The following is a 17,144-nucleotide window of genomic DNA, read 5'->3' on the forward strand; positions in this document are numbered from 1 at the left end:
GGCACTTGGGGATCGTTGTGGCTGTGGATTTCTTGTTTCTCTTGGTGGATGCCGCCACCTAGATGGCTTGGAGCAGCGGAGGAGCTTTGGCATGTGTTGGTGATTGTTCGTGGCAGGTTCCGGTGATTGTGAGGGGTCTTGCACCTTCCTCGGCGAAGAGCCACAAGGTAGCTCTAGTAAATTGCTCGTGTCATTGATTTACCTCACTTATGGGTAGGTTCTTGCGGTGTCCATTTATTGGACGAGGTTTGTGCAACACCTCTTAGACGCCGAACCACAAAGTGTTAGTCGACACAACGGGGACTAGCGTGCCGGCAAGCACGTGAACATCGAGAGAAAAATCTTGTGTCTCTTGTGTGATTGGATTTCTCCCGGTGATTGGTTGTCATCATATTGTGATTGGTTCATTGCTCGACACAGCGGTATAATCACCTTACTCACTGCTTTACATTTCTTGCAAACTAGTTGCCAAGCTCTTTAGTGTAGTTAGTCTTTGAGGGCTTGTTAGTTTGGTTAGTGTGGCTCTTTAGTTAGTCTTTGAGAGCACACTAGCTTAGTGAGTAGTGACTTAGCTCTTGTGTGTGCCTAGTGATCATAGCAACTAGAATTGTTGGAATAAGTAGCTTGCAACCCTTGTAGAGTTGGAGCAAAATTGTATTACGTCGTTTGTTGTACTAATCAATTGCTCTAGTGCCTTTTAGAGACTTTAAATAGGCTATTCACCCCCCTCTAACTATATTAGGACCTTTTAGAAGCGGATTATGAAAGAGGGGCCTTGGATTTTGAAAGGCTATGCCCCTATGCTGGAGGAATTTGATGGGGCTACACCGGTGCCGGTGGTGATGCCCATCAGTATGCAGGTGTGGATACAGATCCACAAGATACCACCACTATACATAACTCTTTCGATTATGAAGGAGTTGGTGGGAGGAGTGGGGAAGTAGATAGCAGTGGAGATGAGGGTGGTGTCAAACGATCAGGGGATTTTCATAGAGCAAGGGTGACCTTGGAGGCGTCTAGACCTCTGGTTCATTTTGTGACACTAGCACTAGAGGGTGCGAGCCGATGCTTCTATAGGTGAAGTACGAGAAGCTGTCTCATTTTTGTGCCCACTGTGGGCATGTGCATTTGGAGTGTAGCATAAGAGAACTATCAGAGGATGAGTTGCAGTATGGGGATTGGATGACAGCAAGAGCAGACACCTAGCGCGTAGGCACACCTTGTGTTCATTCCTCCTTTGGTGGTGAGCAAGGTAGAACCAAGACTCGTGAGGAGGTAAAGAATACCCACAGCGTCCCTAGTGATCGGAGGTGGACTAGAGGTCATGGAGGCAGAGGGGGAGTACCGTGGGAAGGTTGGTAGAGGGAGAAGAATGCCAAAGAAGCAGAAAGCTCAGGTTCTAGGAAGAGGTCATCGGCGGAAGTTGGACTTGATGGGGACAATGATGCTAACCTAGATGACTCGGCATCTAGCCCTTTCAAATTGGTGGAGAAGGCAGGAAGGGAGGTGTGGTGACTAATGTCAGGAAGTAGTTGGTGATGTCATCGACCCAAGGTGATGGTTCGGGGGAGGCAGTCGCACCGCCACTAGCAGCATATATCTCTGTAAGGGATAAGAAGAAGAAGGCAAAGGTGCAAGGTAGCAATGGTGCAGGTCTTTCTTCAGCAGACTTCGAGGAGGGAGCCTGCCCACCGCAATGAGTTGCCTCAGTTGGAACTAGCATGGATTGGGCAAAGCTGCGGTAGTGAAGGAGCTTTGCGAGCTTGCGAAGAAAGTTCTCCCTATTGTGTTGTGCGCTGTGGAAACATAAGTTCATCAAGCATGGGTGGAAGGTTTGAAGATACTCTAGGTTTTGATAATGCCTTTGTTGTTAGTAGCTTGGGTTGCAGTGGTGGCCTTGGGTTGTTTCAGAGCAATAATACTAGAGCGACTCTTCTACCGTACTCTCAAAATCATATTGATGCTATTATTTCAAAGGGTGGGGTGAGCTATGGAGGTTAACATGTGTCTATGGCGATGCCTAAGTTGCTGATCAGCATAAAACATGGGATATGCTAAAATTTATAAAGGCTTCCTCTTCTCTTTCATGGTTATGTATCCGGGACTTCAACGAAGTCCTTTGTCGATCTAAACATGCAGTCATACAAGAGAGAAGCCTTGCACAGATTGCGGGGTTCTGTGATATGATAGATGTTTGTGGACTATCTGATCTAGGGTTTGTGGGAAGAAACTAGACATGGTAGATGTCTTCGGCTGTGACATGATTTAAAATTAGGTCATTGATTGATGAGGACATGACAGTATAGCTGAAGCTCTGATTATCACTTGATGGGGACAGGATTCCCGATCTACCGTCAGGTACAAGATAACTAACGATTTGGTCGGAGAGCGACACACCGATCCGGTTTCATATCACAAAGACCTGAACCTTGCAACCTTAGCACCATGTCTCCTCTAGTTATCAACCGTGTCATAATCCGGTTGACATCGCCAAGAAGGCTAATCCTTGTTACGAATCAAAGAACACAAGCAAGAACAAGATAACACGCAACTCAAGTACAGTGACAATTGCAGAGATATGATAAAGCTCTCAAATGTGGGGTTTCACAAAATGAACCCCAACGTAGGTGGCAGCTACTGATTATATAACCTAAGTGGCGTCCAAGGACCCCTCTTCACGTCCATAAGATGTTCCAACATGTTACAAGGCCCAACAACCCAACAGACGGCGACGTAACGCCCTGATAGATTCTGGACGTCAACTTGTTTCGATGATTCCCATTAATTCTGATAGAATTTTAATGTGGGACCACTTCCATTAGTTATCTTATCAACTAATCTTTCCATCCATATGTGGATCGTCAAACACGGAGTCTGTATACGACCTGGGCATCTGTTTTATTACACGCTGCTCCTAGAGCACGAGATGGACTCAAACTTGACTTGGATTGGGCCTCCAACTTGGCTTTGACGCCCTTGCTGGACTCCTAAGGTGGTGACCAAGGAGGAGGATGCCCTTGGGCATTTCTTAGGTGTTCTCCATTTTTTTGGTGCGTGCTCCAACTTGGGCCTGATTCCCAAGTGTGAATGCACGCGAGGACGTCTTAGCACCCAACAAAAATAGTGACAGAATGTCTTGATGATTTGAAGACCTTACTGACGTGATATTGAGGTGAGACCAGATCTATTTGAAAGATTATCAAATAATATTTCCATCTCATTGACCTCAATCGCACTCGTAATGGACAAGTTATGACCTTCGGAATGAAGCACTGTCGGGCCACCGATGAACTGAAAGTTCAAATTTGATGGACTTGCACTTTGATAAACATTTGTACCTACAAGCAAATAATGGCATGAATATGTCGAACCAAGTAAATTGTACCAAAAATTACTATGCAAATGTAGGAACAAGCTCACCCTATCATCAAAGGTCGTATCCGAAGGTGTCATGTCCTTATTATCCTCCCCTTCTTCACAACAAACCGTCCTCGGTTTGAGTTCTGTTGGAGGGCAGGTTGTAGTAGTAGTCAACACTGCTCTCCTTCTTGAAATTTAACTTGTTTATTTATAACAAAACATGGGGATCTCGACATGACATGATTATTTCTATTGCAGCCCTCTAATTGATCATATTGTTGCACAACAAAAAGAGATTGCAGATTTGAACAAATATAAACTCGGTGCACCATATACTCTCCTTTATAATTATATTTGCCAATAAAGTGATATGTAAATCTGGATAACCATGGCAATTCAGCGCATAAAAATTTCTTCCTCAAACTATTTAGAGCACACAGAGTATCAAACTCAATATAACCCAAAGTGTTTAAAGAAAACAACAATTTTAGTTCATCTCTTTTAGTAGCAATTGGAAGCAAATGTTTATTTTCAACACAAGTATTTGGTTCCAGAACAAAAGCGTCATACTCATTCACTAGTTGTGGCATACACTACTGGAAAGCTGAAGTTCCTTGACGGCGCGATTACCATCAGAAAAATTGAAAAAAACATCAGGAAAACGAAAATCAAATTGACAGGAAAATTTGAAATTGTCTCATGGTTCGCCGTCAGGGAAATTCATTTTATTTTGACTAACGGTGGCTAACAGACAGAACAATTAGAAAACCGTCAGGGTAAATAATTTTTCTCGATCGATTAGAACAGCCAAAAAAACATAGACCACCGACAGGATATAAGGACATTTACCCTGTCGGTCGCCAAACCGTCAATAATTTTTTTTACCCTGACGGTTTTTTTTCCTGTCAACATCTAACCATTAGGAAAATTTATTTTCCTTGTCGGTGCCAATTTCCCTGATGACGATGAACCATCAGAATGATTTTTTCCCTGCCAGTGTTAAACCGCCAGGAAAACTATCACCCACAGAAAAATGATATAATAGCCTTTTCTATATAATTTAAAACAAACATACTTAATACAATATACACAGAATCATGGAGATATACCAACATAAATACAATATGCAATCATATATAGGTAGATAGATTAGTCCAACATAAATCCATTATATACATAGATGTCTTGTTTGCATCAACATAGGTAAATACATAAGATGTCCAAATATTTAGCACCCATCTACCTAAAATAACTTCTCCAAACATTTGGCATCAACATATAGTCTCTTCCACACCACCAGTACTAGCTAAAGGTTAGTACTAGCTCAACATGCACACCACTCAGTACTAGCTGAAGGTTAGTACCAATCTAAATATATGCACAGGCAAACACTTCAAAAGAAGAAACAACCAACATGCTACACAACCATTCAGTCTTCAATGCTAAGTCGTCCTAGCTCAAGGTTAGTACCAACCTAAGTGTATGCACAGGCAAACACTTCAAAAGATGAAACAACCAACATGCTATACAACCATTCAATCTTCAATAAGACCAGCACCAGCACCAACACCTCCACATGTGGCTTGATTATGATAGTTCCTGGTTTCCGATGCAACTCTACTTCCACCATGGAGTCCCTCATTTGCTGCAACACTGTCGTTAGTTGATTCGGAACCCACATGAGATGATCCAGTCACCGGCTGCATGTGAATAAGTTCAAAATTATTAATTCTAGCAATAGTCCCCTACCTCTTGTATGGATTTTAGAAAACATGCTGAAAATAAATATTTAAACTGAAAACAAAAGATGTTCAGCTAACAATGTGCTGCTGACCAAGGTAGACATGTTAATTGCTTACTAATTATTTTAATATCACTAGTCCATAATATGTTTAGCTAACAGAAAACTGTGTTGCTCAATTTGAATAACCTACTAATTGCTCCCAGTTCTTCAAAACCGGAATAGAGTGAATTTCTACCTTACCACGAGAAGTGAACACTGGAATCTCAGTGTTACATGATTCTGTGCAACTAAAGTCCATAGCTACAAAAGAATCAACATGAGGCTACTTCCTCACTGGTGCACTGGGTACTGCCATTCTGAATGCCATAAAGCTCTAGTAAGGCTAACTGAAACAATCTTACATAGGAGCCAAATGCCAAAATTATATGACATACAATGGAGAGCAAAAAGGCAAGTTTCTATAACTATTCTTTTTTTGTGCAGCTGTCATCTTCCTCATATGTATCATCTTACAAAAAGGGAATTTAAAAAAAAACAAAAATCAAATTCACAGGTAGCTAGACGAACAAATGAAACATATCATCATCACACAAGCAAGAGGCTACAGAGGGTCAGCTCTGTTCTTGTCAGACATACTTGCCTTAGATGAGCGACCACTGCAAGCACACTGCCCATGTACTACTAGTGATGGGTTAAATCTCATTAGTTTAATTCATGGCTAGCCAAATCTGGACTGAACTATTTATTCATGTGTTGCACATACATACAAGGAGCGAAGGTTAGAACTGTAGCTTGCTGACTGATGAAATTTACTAATGGGAAACTGTACTTGTGCTCTCTAATACTCACATTAACCTAGGTAACATAGATAAGCAGAGACACATAATATGCTATGCACAATTGTGCCATCTTCGATAGCTCAAGGCTGATTTTAGACAAGTGTTTAAAGGGCACATTTTAGATTGAAAACTGCACCTATATGCTATCTTCTAGAATAATCAGTGGTGGGATTCATTGCTTTATTTAGTGAGTTTTCTGAGTTCCCACAAGCAAAAGTGACCAAGACTAGCAGCCATTAGAATTGAAGACAAACTACTACTACTAAAATTAGTTCTTTTACCAGATAACACAGCAAGATACCACAAATCATAGGTTTATAGCTAATAGAATATTGTTTATATACTCACAGTTAGTTGTGTTGCTGATAGAATGCTTAGCGCTTCCTTTGGAACTTCCTCGCCCAGGCGTCGATAAAGTCGCTGCACACGAACATGTACCTCATGTTAATGTAAACAAATGATGTTCGATACAACAAATCATAGGTTCAGATATTTGCACGTACCACTATCAAGCCTATTGCCACTTTGCATGCACTGTCCTTTTCTTAGTGTAGCTGCCTCTGACGGACGTCCGCTGCTCGTAGGCGTGAAATAGGGGCAGAGGAGACTGAGGAGGACCCAAGTGGTGTCCGTTGGCGTGGGGTGGAGGAGCCGTCAGGGAGCCGTGGCGGCATGGATTCGCGGAGGGGTGGTGCGGCATGGGGGAGGGCATGGAGAGGCGGTGTGCGGGCGGACGGGGCGGCGCGGAGGGGCGGCGTGCGGGCGGATGGGGCGGCTCGACGTGGGGGATGGCGCGGTGGGGCGGCGTGCGGGGAGGCGCAGAGGGGCGGTGCACGGGAGTGCAGGAGCATCGTGCGGGAGAACGAGCCGCGGCCTCGCAAGATTGCGGCGCTGGGGAGGGACCGCGTGGGTGCGGCCAGGGATAGGGTTTGCCTTCTATTTTTTCCTTCCTGAATGCGCCTCTTAGGCTCAGTACAGCGGAAACGGATGTTTCTAGCGGGCCGAAAGCCCACCTTTCCATCTTTGGAGTGGCAGAATGAAAGTTCAGGCGGGCTTTTTCCCCGATCATCAATTGCTTTCACGCCTCCTAGATAATTTCCCTGTGTGTAATTTTAATAACCATCAAATACAAAAATCGTCAGGGAATTTCCTGATGGTTACGTATTTTCCTTGTGCGTGTTTTGGGTACCGTAAAAAATACATTTACCCTGATGATTTACACAATAACCGTGAAAAAAATAAAAACCGTCAGGGAATTTCGGCTTTCCAGAAGTGATAGGTATAATAAAAGCATTATCACACAACTCTTCTTTATCACAAGCACTATCAGATCAATTATTTTGTGACAAAGGAAATTCAGACTTTGTGTCCACTAAATGTTGCTCTATTATAGCATGAGTACTGGACAAATTCAGCGCATCATCACCAATTTTAGCAATATCAGATTTTGTAGCAAGCATAAAAGAACCTTTCAATTTTGGTACTTGATGATTTTCATTTTTATATATATGTTTATGTTTGCACTGGAATCACAAATTCATTTTCAATTTTGGTAGAAAATTTCAAAGAATTAGCGGGAAACATTGCAGAGGAGGATGATATTTATAGCCGCCTCTACCAAATCCAATTTGTAGAGGCAGCTGGAGAACTCAGCCGCCTCTATAAATAGATTTGTAGAGGCGGTTGCAGTTACCACCCGCCTCTACAAATAACATTTCTAAAGGTAGCTAGGCATCCGCCACACTAGAGGCGGCTAGATGAAAGGTCCCTAGTTTAGTTTTGGTAATTGGGTGATATCTTAGGTGGACTAATATGTGTTTGTGTGAGATACACATGTGATTTGTCCACAAGAACACTTTTGTGAGCAACACATGCCATGGAGGTAAAAATGGCTTGGATTGGTTGCAAGGCTCACACATGTGATGAATGAGCTCATTGCACATGAGACATGACATGGAGTCATATGACTAGATGGAGAAGATCAAGATGAGGCTTGGCTTGATGGACCGGTTGAAAGCGTGAAGGGCAAGTCAGCGGCTTTGAAGCGATAAACTGCTTGGCGAGGAAGCTTGAGCTCGAACTTGCCGTTGATGGACGAAGGCAACGGTGAAGAGCAAGTGAGGTCAAGATCGATGAACCAACCAATAAGATCACGTGATGATATGAAATATATCACATCATTTGTTGATCAAGGTTGGTGCATGTGTTGCGTCAACATCGGAGAAGATGGAACGAAATGCGCAAGACAAAAGTATAACATATATGGTATTTCATTTTACCGCTAAGTCGTACGCAAAGAGCAGATCGCACATTGTATTCCCTATGTTTTATAAACTATCCTCATATAGGCTGTGATTTTTCCCCGCAAGATCTTTTGAGTAAAAATCTGTATCTTGTTTTCGATCTTTATTTGCTAACAAACATGAATCTAAGAGTTTTACAAATACAAATACAAATATCATTGCTTTTATAATGTACAAGAGGGGCTGACACATGTCCTGTACACTCACTCTTTCAATACCTATTAACTGTGAGCACCTTTATTAGCACGGCATAGCCGCAAACTAATCTATCTAGCGATTTAAGTGGCTAAATTAAGATCGAAGAACAAACTTGAACCTATATATATACCATGCTTACACCTACATGGTTGTTGTAAGAAGTTACGGTCATGATGATCAAAACTCGAATCATGGATCGATCCCCACAAAAAATTGATCCTCGGATGCATCCACATGGATCTAGGTATCACGTCGATCGTGATGAGCAGGGAAGATGGCGTCCATGCTGCTCCCTCCGCTGCTGCCAGAGTTGAACATGGCATCGGCGAGGTCCATAACCGGGTATTCGGAGGTGTCCCTTCCTGAGGCGGGCACGTTCACGTTCACCTGAGTGCTGCTTCCCTCGGCGGCACTGGAGCCAACGAGGGCTGATGGCATCCAGCTGATGCCGAGCTGGATGGCTGTCGACAGCGCCGGTGCAGGATGCTCAGCGGCCGCCATGAAGGGGTCCTGACCGGCGGCGAGGACTGTCGTTGCTGAACCAGTCGGGGAGTTCGTTAGCTTGTTGGCGACAGTTGAGGCTGCAGTAGCGGGGCCTGCTGGGAGGGTAAGGAGCGGCGTCGTGGAGGTGAGGCAGGTGTGGTTGCCGCAGTAGGTGACCTCGTACGTGAACGGGTCGTCGTCTAGGCGCTGCACCTTCTTCTTCGCCTCGCACCCGTAGTAGTTCTTGTGAGTGCACCTGTAGTAGCTCCTGCCGATATATATATATAGCAACATGTAAAACTGCAAATCAAATGACAGCAATAATATGCTACACTACATGCAAGTATATATTAATTACATATACACATACCATGCATGCAAAATTATTCTCAACGAGTTGAGATGCATATGGATATTACTTAAATGAATATTGATACGCATGGTGTTTTGACTACGCGAAATTGTCGCTGTTGCAAACTAGCCATTCACACTACTTCGTGTTATGATTTCTTCTGTCTAATCAATTTCTTGCGCGCACACATTGACACAGGATACGCACGAGCCAGGTGAAATCTAAGACAGCAAAATCAGACAATATATATAACTGGACTTTTGAACCAGCTTATATTGACTGATGTTGGCCTTTGCCGTGAGAAAGCAGGAAAAGTGAAGCAATATAATCAAGGCAAAATGAAGTCAAATGTGAATGACCCACAACCATGCGAGCATATAGCTAGGAAAGGTTGTGGAAGCATGCTTATAGTGACTTGAATCTCGTGACCAGCGTCCCAGTCAATTAAATCTTTTTTTACTTGTAATATCATATAAGTGAGATTTACTATACTATATAGACGAGATTGGCAATAATATTGATTTAACAATATGAATCTCTGTTCACCTCAACTAATTATAAGGTAATTCAAAGATTTTTCAAAGTTTAGAAGAATTCAACCATGCCAAATAACAAAGTAAATTTCTGCATGAATTCAAAACAAAATTGAATTACCTTGGAAATCTGGATCCCAGTATATCCTTCTGGCCATACTTGCGCCACGTGTAGCCATCGTCCGGTGGCAGATCTGTGTTGCCCGTCCGCTGTACCGGAACCATTATTGTCATCCTCTCACCACTCTCTCTCCTGAAATTAATAATAATCACCGAGGCGGAATAAAAATGATATTAATCAGTACTAGTTGTTCCCCTATCTCTTTCGCAGGCAAGTTAGAGTAATATAAGACCTGATGACGCTACCATCAACAACTCCTAATCCAGTATATATATAGCTAACAAAGCAGTATTCATTAATCCCCAAGTAAACGCTCGTGTAACTTGTGTATAACGCCCCGTGACTCGGCACGCAGTACGTATTCGGGGGCGCGTCGCAATCGGAGAACAAATACCGGGTGCGTGCGTGGAAAATTCCGTGCCATGACGTGGTAAAGGGTCTCCGCCAGGCCGGGTTTGAACTCTTGACCGCCAAAAAGCATAACGAACTGCAGGCCCGCCAGAACCCTAACGTACGCCAAGCCAAGCCGGGGAACGAAGGAACGGTAACGCACGCACGTACCTCCTCCTGTGCTGCTGCCGCGGCTGGACCGGCGGTGAGGACCGCGACGATGAAGCCTGCCGCCTGACCGGCCCGCCTGACGATGTGCCGGTGCCGAACGCGTCAACCACGGGCGCGGTGTTGATGAACGATGACTCTGCCAGCAGGCGCCCGAGGTTGTGCGGGAACGACGACGGCGCCGAAGGAGAAGGAGCACCGCCGAAGAACGGGCGGAGGAGGTCCAGCTGAGGGATGACGTGGTCGTGCTGGCCTCTTCCACTACCATCGCCGCCGAAGTGAGGAGGAGGATGAGGAGGCCGAAGCGGCGGTGGGGACGATGACGCGTCTTCCGTGCCGCCGTGCGGGTGAAGCATGCGGATGGCCGCGACGTAGGCTTGGACAATGCCGTGGCAGCGGTCGGCGAGGTAGGTCGGCTCATTCTGGGCCGCGGGGAGCTCCTCCATCAGCTCCCTGGCGAGGCGGAACCCCTCGTCGATCTGCCGCAGCACGTCGTCCATGGTCGGCGGTCGTCTCAGCTCCTTTGTGCTGTAGCGGTGGTCGAGAACGCAAGCAAGCAGCGCGAGTGGAGGAGCTGCTGCTGGGTGGGCTGCAAGGACGTGCATCAACGATATGATGGACCGCGTTGTTGTCTGTGATTTTGTACCTATAGGCTTGGTATGTATCTATCTATGAATCTATCTGTGTCGTCGGAGCCTCCCTGAGGTTAACTTATGTATACTAGCTCCAATGCAAGGATTTGTGTTTCATGCTGCCATGGCAGGGGAGTATATAGCAGGAAACAGCGTGGTACGTACACGGCCAGCAGGGGGAACGACTCACTATATATATGCGGTAACAAAGCAGAACGAGTCATTGGTCAGGGCGATTACTAGGAGGAGTAGTAGTAGTAATAAATAATAAATAAGCTTATTAATTGTACAGTATGTGATATGCTGCGTTGATCTGGTCACTTTCTCACTGCTCTCCATCTTGATCTTGCATTGGTTGGGTCATGGGGAAGACCGCGGACGTTGAAAAGGGTATTCAACATGGAAGGATCTTAATTCCGGCGTCCGTGATCCTCCTTTCTTTGGCCGACGACTTGGTGCAACTTTTCCTTGGAAGAGTCTGAGTCTTCGCCAAAGAGCAGAACCACACGTATTCATTTGGTAGGCCTTTCGGCCTTTATTACCTTTCCACCGAGAGTTCCAGGGACGGTAATAATCGTCCCATGCCCGGCATCACAAGAATATATGCTAATTATCCATTCAGAAAAGATGTATTCTGTGAGTATATAGTGTCATAAGTAATTTAGAGCCAATAATCAAAGAATGCGGTTCGTACCCACTCAAAATGTTCTAGGACATCCCGCTTCCAGCCCTCCACCCTCCGCCCCACCAAAAAAACAATTTTTTTTTTCTGGAGTAAAACTCATGTGAGTTTTTTTTTTCAGAGAAAGAACCTTAGGACTTTTTTAGATTTAGTCGGATTCGTATCAATCTACATGTATCGAGGTGGGTTGAAATGAAACTTAAACTAAATTTTATTACCAATCTACCCTAACACATGTGGATTAAAGTGAATGCGACAACATCCAAACAAGGCCTTACATGATGCGTGACAAGTAGACATATCTAAACATAGTGTTGACAAAGTTGCTTTCTTGCACTATCCGTTAAATTATGCGATGTAGGTTCCTTTGATTCTTCCAAAAAGCAAAAAAAAGAACAGAAATCATTCCTATTAGTAATTGATTGTAAATACATGCATCTTGCATATATCAAGTTAATTATATACGGATCTTTCGCTAATTAAAGTAACTTAAAAAAGGACATGCAACCAAGATGCTTGGACGGAACCTGATATAACTTGGTAATATACATGCTTGTTTGGATGTTATAGTTTTGAGAAATCTTTATGTCAAGAAACCATAGTTTAGAAACCGAAGATGTGGAAACCATAGTTCCGAAAAAGGGGTATGGAGAGTGAACTATTCTAAATCTCCTAAAAAACTAGTTTTATATACTTGCAATACCTTAGTTTTTAAATTAAAAATACTTGGTTTGTTGCATCCAAACACCTCAAAACTTTCCAAAAACCACAAAACCTTGCTTTCTTTTTAATAAAACTCAAAATGTACTTTGCACCCAAGGGCCTGCAGGGGCTGTTAAATGAAAACCAGTTTGTAAGACCGTCACTTCGACCATTTACTACAAATCTTTCACACTCAGTGGCAACTAAAATAACTGTAATTATTTGGTACCCGGCCTTTCAACTAAAATAACTGTAATTATGCACTAAATCATTATTTACTCTGTCTAACAAATTACAAAGACCAAACATGAACTTAGAAACCTAAGATAATACATAATCAAATTTTAGTACAGACAACTGAAATTACTACCTCTTGGTACTTTGCTGTCGGCTATGAAATTTCTATCACCCAGCTTTCTTTATTATAAAATATCACCTGGAAAAATTAATTAATGTTCAAAAAAAACTATCGACACACTTCAAATAAAATGCATATGCCAGATGCCTAGTTGACCATGACGCTGCAGCTTATTTAATCAAAATTTCTTATGAATTAGTGTTGCATGGAACTTAAGAAGTAAACTATCAAATATTGTATATTCTCTTGGTTTGTAGAAAATACATTACATATTCAATGGAACAGCTTTTGTAAAGCGGATTACATGTCTATCCGGCCAGCACTATATAACTTTCAAATATAGCAGTACAAACCAATTCTTTTTTTTTTTGAATACGCAGGGGAGCTATAAGTACATCACTGTATTAAGAAGAAGATTATGCAAAACATGATTTAGATATAGAAGCCCCTAAATTTGATTTAATTATAATAACCAAAATTTAAACACAAAGTTCGTCACTTTAGAGAGCAGCCACCATTCACTACTACAAATAAAGGTTTCACCAACGACACTTTTACCGTCGTTTTTTATAAAATTGTTGGTGATGATTTTCACCATCATTTCATATTACGAACGGATGATGAAAATCAGTGACACCATCTCCTTGGTGTGCTTTCTCAAGGTGGCAGATAGGTGGCGCCACTCGCCTAGTGTCACCCCACCATTATTGGTGCTAGGGAAGGGGCTCCAACCAACAGGCCCACTAGTATCTCATGTGTGCTCTTTTCTCCCACCAGCCACAAACCCTTTCTCACTTTGTCTTCCACCTTACTCCTCCCTCCCTCTACATACCTTTCTCCCTCCAAACGAGGTGGCCCCAGCATGGGCAGAACCGGCGAGGCACCCCCAGCTCGCGCGCGCACTACGTAGAAAACGATTTTTAGCAACGGATCGATTTTTTTGTAGGGGTGGCTGGTTATGGAGCCGCCCCTACAGTGGCGTGTTCGGGTGCCCAGACACCAGCCGCCCCTACAAATGGAACAGCAGGGGCGGCTGGTGTTACGAGCCGCCCCTACAAATAGGGTCTGATTTGTAGGGGCGGCTCAATCACCAGGCGCTCCTGGAAATTCTATTTGTAGGGACGGCTGGTGATTGAGCCGCCCCTAAAAATGGCCCCGTATTTATAGCTCCTATTTGTAGGGGCGGCTCAATCACCAGCCGGCCCTACAAATGGCCCCCATATAAAACTGAGGCAGCACCTTCTTCCTTCTCGGGTCACTCACTCCAACCCGTGAAAAAAAGGTGGGGAGGCCTTGGGCACCTCCCAAAAATTACTCTACTAAGGGGGGAAGGTTTTGGTCTCAAATCCTTTGGTGGAGAGGTTGTAGAAGGTAAGAAAATGCTATTACACACTTTTTTTTGAAGTTTTAATGGTTGATTAGTGAATAATTAGAGTTTTGTTTTTCTCTCTCTTCTATGGTGCTTGAGCTATTTATGAGCAAATTAGACCCAACTTTTAAATGTACTAGGGTAAATTAGGGAGGGGAACAAGACTATACCCTTATTTGGTCCATGTTTCTTGATTTTAGTGAACCATTAGTTAGTTTTATGGATGTTTCATGTGCATGTGATCTAGATCTAGGGTTTGGTTTTTTTATTAATTTTGTTTTTGTAAATTTATGTTTGATAAAATTGGACTAGGGTTTGTACGAAAGATATTGGGTAAAGTATAATTATTGCTAATTGTTGTCTTTGAAATTGTTTATTGTAATCAATAAATATGTATTTTAATTATTTATGGATAAATAGGCCATTAATTAATTTTCCTCTACCATGGTGTGTTTGTATGCTTCATGTAATTATATTAGATTTATATTCATATATATCTGAGGTATATACAATTATTCTCAAATAATTATTACTTTGATTAATTTTTATATATATCTGAATAAGTAGTCCTTTAATGTTTGTTTTGTTGTTGTTGTAAAAGATGGAGTACAGGAACTCTTGGATGTATGGTTCGTTAAGGTTCAAGGCAGGTTTCCGTGAAGAGGTGGATAAATTTATTGAAGCCACAACGAAGCATGCAACGACATTGAAAGAGAATAAGGATACAATTATTTGCCCCTGTAAAGATTACAAGAACCATATGGCATGGACAGATATGACTATCATCAGATCACATTTGATTATACGAGGATTTGTTGAGGACTACACAGTGTGGATTCATCATGGTGAAACGGTTATTGTTAACGACGAGGATGAGGAGAAATACGACGATGAAACCATAGAATCCCTGTCCCAATATTCAGCCGAGCTTGATGCACAAATGGATTTCGAGTTTGGCAATGAACAAGGTGGTGATGCTGGTGGTTGGGATGGTAACGACAAAGGTGGTGCCAATAATGATGGTGGAACACGTGTCGGAGTTGAAGATGATTTAGATGACATGATTCGAACCCTTGGACCAGAGATTTTACTAAATAGCCCGAAAGATCTAGAAAATTTAGAAAGAGTGACAAAAGCATCGAAGGAGACTGTGTATGGTGTTGAAAAGGGTTGTCCGACACATTGGACATTGCTACGTTTCGTGCTTGAGCTGCTCATCCTGAAGGCTAAGTACGGCTGATCAGACTGTAGTTTCAATGATCTATTGCATCTCCTGTCATGGGTGCTGCCACAACCAAACTCAGTTCCCGCCAACACATACCAAGCGAAGAAGATCATAAGTCCATTGACAATGGGGGTTGAAAAAATACATGCATGCCCCAACCACTGTATACTTTTTCGTGGTGAAACGTTCAAGTCATTGGATAAATGTCCCCGGTGTGGGGCCAGCCGGTACAAGAACAATGACCTTTACGGTGGGGACGAACCATCCACGGGGAAAAAGAGGAATAAGAAGGGTATAAAAAAGGTGGTACAAGAATCTCAACCCCCAGAGGACACTCCATTAGGCAACGATACAAAGCAGAGAAGAATTCCTGCCCTGGTAATGTGGTACCTGCCAGTGACCGACCGCTTGAGACGTATGTTCCTAAACCCTAAAGAAGCCGCACTCATGACATGGTGGGATGATGAGCGCAAGGTGGATGATGATAAGATTGCACACCCGGCTGATTGTAGTCAGTGGCAAAGGTTTGATGAGAAGCACAAAGAATTCAACGATGACCCAAGGAATGTACGGTGACAATGGTAAAGAGGTCTTTGCCAAATGTCCGATAAAGTGCACATGGTAAAGAGGTCTTTGCCGATAAACTGTTTACCGAGCGCCCTTTACTGAGTGTAACACTCAACAAAAGCTTTGCCGAGTGTATATCCAACGGCGGAGCTACGTGGGGGCCATAGTGGGCTATGGCCCCCCCTTGGTTCTAAAATTTTTCTAAAGTCCATATACTATTTAGAGGGAATAAAAATACAAATACAAGACCATGACTTAATAATAGTGCAGAGTCATGACAACTAGCAAGCAATCAGTCCATCCGTAGGCATGGCAAACAACGCAATCCACATTCAGTCTCCATTTCTCCCTTCTGCTTTTCTTCGTCAGAGTGGCAGTGTCTCCGTGGCTATACATCTCTCACCGCAGATGGCTCTGCACTTGGCATACCGCAACAAAGCTCTTGTCAGCCTACAAAGCTCAGGTGTCTTCTTATTCAGCACATGCTTGCAAAATGGCCCCCTCTTGCTTGGGCTGCACGCTCCGCCATTGTGTATATCGGCCTTTGCCGAGTGCCTCAGGCACTCGGCAAAGAAGCTGCCTCCGGTAGTGTTACGGTCGTAATCCATTATCACCCCTGGTTCTGATGGTAGTGACCTCAGCGGTGATAATCTATTATCAATAGTAGTTGGGCAGGCGGCGATGACCCTAGTCATCACTGTCTACTTTTTCCATCAAAGGTGAAATCGGCGACGATGACCCTAATCACCACGGCCTACTTTTACCATCAAGGGTGAAAACCGACCATGATGGTCCCTTTAGAGCCAGTGGCGACTATAATATATATTTGTAGTAGTAATTTACGTTGTCGCTTATTTTGAATGGAGTGTCTTACATAGTTACATTGCAACAATGCATAACAACTTAGCATTGGCGGTGAGTCGGTGACGCTAATATAATTCAGTTCTAGTTCTACTAGGGGCCCATGTTAGGAGTCACAATATTGCATGTTGTCTATAGAAGCCAAATGCTGTTTTAGAATTCAGATGGTTTCCACTTTCTAGTACATTCTAACGCGGCCCCGACTGTGCTAAGATATCTGCAGTCGTCAGATATCTAGAAAAACTTGTTCATGCGGT

At 43.3% G+C, this 17,144-nt stretch overlaps 1 protein-coding gene across 1 annotated transcript; it reads right to left on the reverse strand.

Annotated features, from left to right (window-relative positions):
* Positions 1-8,435: 8,435 nt before the first annotated feature.
* Positions 8,436-11,177, reverse strand: LOC136514436 (WRKY transcription factor 55-like). The gene is made up of 3 exons (XM_066508394.1): positions 10,495-11,177; positions 9,934-10,065; positions 8,436-9,195 (listed from the first exon to the last, which is right to left on the reverse strand). Exons 1-3 carry the CDS (start codon positions 11,094-11,096, stop codon positions 8,685-8,687), a joined length of 1,245 nt encoding a protein of 414 aa, XP_066364491.1. The 5' UTR covers positions 11,097-11,177; the 3' UTR covers positions 8,436-8,684.
* Positions 11,178-17,144: the final 5,967 nt, after the last annotated feature.

Source organism: Miscanthus floridulus, chromosome 16, assembly GCF_019320115.1.
Source record: "Miscanthus floridulus cultivar M001 chromosome 16, ASM1932011v1, whole genome shotgun sequence".
Taxonomy (NCBI): Eukaryota; Viridiplantae; Streptophyta; class Magnoliopsida; order Poales; family Poaceae; genus Miscanthus; species Miscanthus floridulus.

Coding starts and splice junctions, on each gene's coding strand:
- LOC136514436 (XM_066508394.1), bottom strand. CDS start 11,096: ATGCACGTCCTTGCAGCCCACCCAGCAGCAGCTCCTCCACTCGCGCTG. Junction 10,066..10,494: donor CGGCAGCAGCACAGGAGGAG/GTACGTGCGTGC, acceptor TATTAATTTCAG/GAGAGAGAGTGGTGAGAGGA. Junction 9,196..9,933: donor CTGGGATCCAGATTTCCAAG/GTAATTCAATTT, acceptor ATATATCGGCAG/GAGCTACTACAGGTGCACTC.